This window comes from Aedes albopictus, chromosome 1 (assembly GCF_035046485.1).
Source record: "Aedes albopictus strain Foshan chromosome 1, AalbF5, whole genome shotgun sequence".
Taxonomy (NCBI): domain Eukaryota; kingdom Metazoa; phylum Arthropoda; class Insecta; order Diptera; family Culicidae; genus Aedes; species Aedes albopictus.
In genome coordinates, this window is record NC_085136.1 from 197138306 (window position 1) to 197141587 (window position 3282).

At 47.2% G+C, this 3282-nt stretch overlaps 1 protein-coding gene across 3 annotated transcripts; it reads left to right on the forward strand.

Annotated features, from left to right (window-relative positions):
* The first annotated feature begins 275 nt into the window (after positions 1 to 275).
* LOC134285418 (uncharacterized) lies at positions 276 to 2271 on the forward strand. 3 transcript variants are annotated; one of them, XM_062846087.1, is made up of 3 exons: positions 276 to 359; positions 425 to 508; positions 577 to 2271. In XM_062846087.1, the coding sequence occupies exon 3, from the start codon at positions 1081 to 1083 to the stop codon at positions 1771 to 1773; it is 693 nt and encodes a 230-aa protein (XP_062702071.1). In that variant the 5' UTR covers positions 276 to 359; positions 425 to 508; positions 577 to 1080; the 3' UTR covers positions 1774 to 2271. The 3 variants fall into 3 exon arrangements, with proteins under 3 accessions (XP_062702071.1, XP_062702069.1, XP_062702070.1); XM_062846085.1 differs by having other exon boundaries at positions 425 to 2271; XM_062846086.1 differs by having other exon boundaries at positions 285 to 508.
* Positions 2272 to 3282: the final 1011 nt, after the last annotated feature.

Genomic DNA, 3282 nt, shown 5'->3' on the forward strand with positions numbered 1-3282 from the left:
ACCGATAACCATAATATAGTCGACCGTGACGATATTAGGGAGAAAGATGCATTTTCAAAGCTCGACAGTAAGAAACATGCGGATTTTCGGAGGGGAGCAAAGTTTTCCGATCTCACAGTTGGTGACAAGGTGGTCCTGGCACATATGAAACGGAGCAAATCAGATCCTACTTTTGGATCAGAAAAGTTTACGGTCATAGCTCGAGATGGGGCCAAATTAGTCGTTCAAAGCGACCGCGGCGTCATATATTCTCGAAATGTAGCAGACGCCAAAAAGGGCAATCGATAACTGCGATATCTCTGAAGAACAAAGCTCACGAAACCAAAATGTAATGGAGAGAAACGAAACTCATGTACCTGGTAAGTTTGCTTTTATTTATTAATTTTCTAAGAATATCACATTAATGTACTATGAACTCATCTAGATGAACTGTACCCAGATCGAGTGAACATCCGTGACGGATTACAAGAGCAGACCGAACATAGCGAAACCAGCTGTTCTAATAATGGTAAGATATAGTTTTAAATGCCTCATTTTCATGTATTTTCTCATGATATTGCTTTCTTTTGTGCGCAGCGAAATCCTCTTCCAAACAAGGAATACAGAAACGGCTCGAAAATGAGAACTCCACTAGACAGCACCCCAGACGAGAGAGAAGAATTCCGACAAAGCTAAAAGATATGGTTTTGTTCAACATATATGAATAAAGAGTAGAGGTGGGATGAATTGTAGGGATTGGATCAGTATGAACATAATAATAATTATAATAATAATAAAAAAAAATAATGAACAGTGAAACATGAACTTATAACTTGGTTTTATTGAATGAAATTAAAATTATATTGTATTAGAGCCCAATAAAGTACCCAATCGTTTAAAACTAATCGATTTAGAATCAATTTGCATGAAGCGTGCCAGAGAAAGAAAACTCTTCGTTTAGAAATCCCAATTTCTTCCATAATTTGCTCGTTTATCATAATGATTTACCAGCGCTGCGCTGATTGGTCAAAGATGTAGGGGAAATATTGAAGGGGAAAAGACACCATCGGTGCACCGCAGCTCGTATAAATAGAACTACCCATGCCATGGTACGGGCACTTTTTCGGCGGACGCGATACGAGACACATCTCTGGCAGCAGCAGCAGCAGCAGCAACGAATTGGGAAGCAGCTCCGACAATAAGACGAAACCCTCTCGCTCGTCGGCAACGATTGGAGAGCAACAGTCACCGGTGGAGAGTCCGGTTGACTGGTTTGCACAGCGGCATCTGACTGTAAGACGACAGCGACTGGCATCGCTCTCGCCAGTCGGCAACGATCCGGCTGTTAGACGGAAGCGAGTGGCATCGCTTTCGCTTGTCGGCAACGATCTACACAAGAGAATTGCACCGGCCGAAGGCTCGGTTGGTGATTCCACGCAGCGGCATCCGACTGTAAGACGACAGCGACTGGCATCGCTCTCGCCAGTCGGCAACGATCCGGCTGTTAGACGGAAGCGAGTGGCATCGCTTTCGCTTGTCGGCAACGATCTACACAAGAGAATTGCACCGGCCGAAGGCTCGGTTGGTGATTCCACGCAGCGGCATCCGACTGTAAGACGACAGCGACTGGCATCGCTCTCGCCAGTTGGCAACGATCCGGCTGTTAGACGGAAGCGAGTGGCATCGCTTTCGCTTGTCGGCAACGATCCACCCAAGAGACATACGAACCACACTAGGGAATTCCACCGGCCGAAGACTCGGTTGGTGATTCCACGCAGCGGCACCCGACTGTAAGACGACAGCGACTGGCATCGCTCTCGCCCGTTGGCAACGATCCGGCTGTTAGACGGAAGCAAGTGGCATCGCTTTCGCTTGTCGGCAACGATCCACCCAAGAGACATACGAACCACACTAGGGAATTCCACCGGCCGAAGACTCGGTTGGTGATTCCACGCAGCGGCACCCGACTGTAAGACGACAGCGACTGGCATCGCTCTCGCCCGTTGGCAACGATCCGGCTGTTAGACGGAAGCGAGTGGCATCGCTTTCGCTTGTCGGCAACGATCCACCCAAGAGAATTACGAACCACACTAGGGAATTCCACCGGCCGAAGACTCGGTTGGTGATTCCACGCAGCGGCACCCGACTGTAAGACGACAGCGACTGGCATCGCTCTCGCCCGTTGGCAACGATCCGGCTGTTAGACGGAAGCGAGTTACTTCGTTTTCGCTGGTCGGCAACGATCCCAGTATGGCGGATTTACCGGGGTACGAAAACTTGGCCGGTCGCGACACATGTATCCTGTCCAACACATCTCCTGCCGCGCTACGATGTCAAACCCACGATCCTTCAGTAGATCGGCAAGTATACGGGCGCTCCCAATGAAGTTGAGAGATCGACAGATCCACGTACCGTGTTTTCAATCGCAAGTCCTTTTGTTCACTGGGGTTGTTGCCGTTGGTCTTGGTTCGTATTATTCTGTTGCTGATTTTCCGTTACAATGGTTTTTTTTTACGGCTGGCTTGTAGGGCTTGTCACCAGTCCCCTACTTTACGAGGGATCATAGTGCACAGTTGAGCTTAGAGTCCTTCCCTGGCACTCAGACGTTGCTCAGCTGCCCTTAACATGGGGATCAGGCGCTGCTGTGAGCCGCTCTTCCTGGAGAACAGACACTCAGTTTTGCAGATGCTGGGTTTTTATGGTGAGATGATCAATTCTCAATTTGGTTGGACTTACCAGTTTAAGTTTTTTCCCGTATGCTATGTGAAAAAAAAACTGTTTCTTACTGTATACGCTTTCATATTTCTTTAGAGATATCTGTATTTTTTCCGCTTCTTCTAACGTGTTGCCACCATGAATCGAACCATTCTCATCGAATTTATAGCGCAATTAATGAAACGCTAACGGATAACTTCCAATTGCTCTGGCATGGCGTGTGAAGTTCCAAACCGCAAACATGCCAATTTAGTGTGGTAACGAAAACGCAAAAGTAAAGTGGCCCATAAATTTGCAAACTATTTCTCCGCCGAAGCTGTTACACCCTTCGCCAAATTCACCAATGTGCATGGAACCGTTCACTACATTATCCGAGAAGACGTTTTTCTCTACCACGCCGTCCTATGCCTTGGAGAGCTGTGCCATAGTTTCCCATGTTCGCGCTTTAATTTACCCATCTTATGGAAGACATCACTTGCCACACACTTCTCGGATCGGATATAGGTAGGTTGTTATTTGAATGAGTTGCGAATGAAAACTGTAGAGAAAAAATCGGTTTAGGATCAGGACAAAAAAGAAAGAGAGTGG

Coding starts and splice junctions, on each gene's coding strand:
- LOC134285418 (XM_062846085.1), top strand. CDS start 1,081: ATGCCATGGTACGGGCACTTTTTCGGCGGACGCGATACGAGACACATC.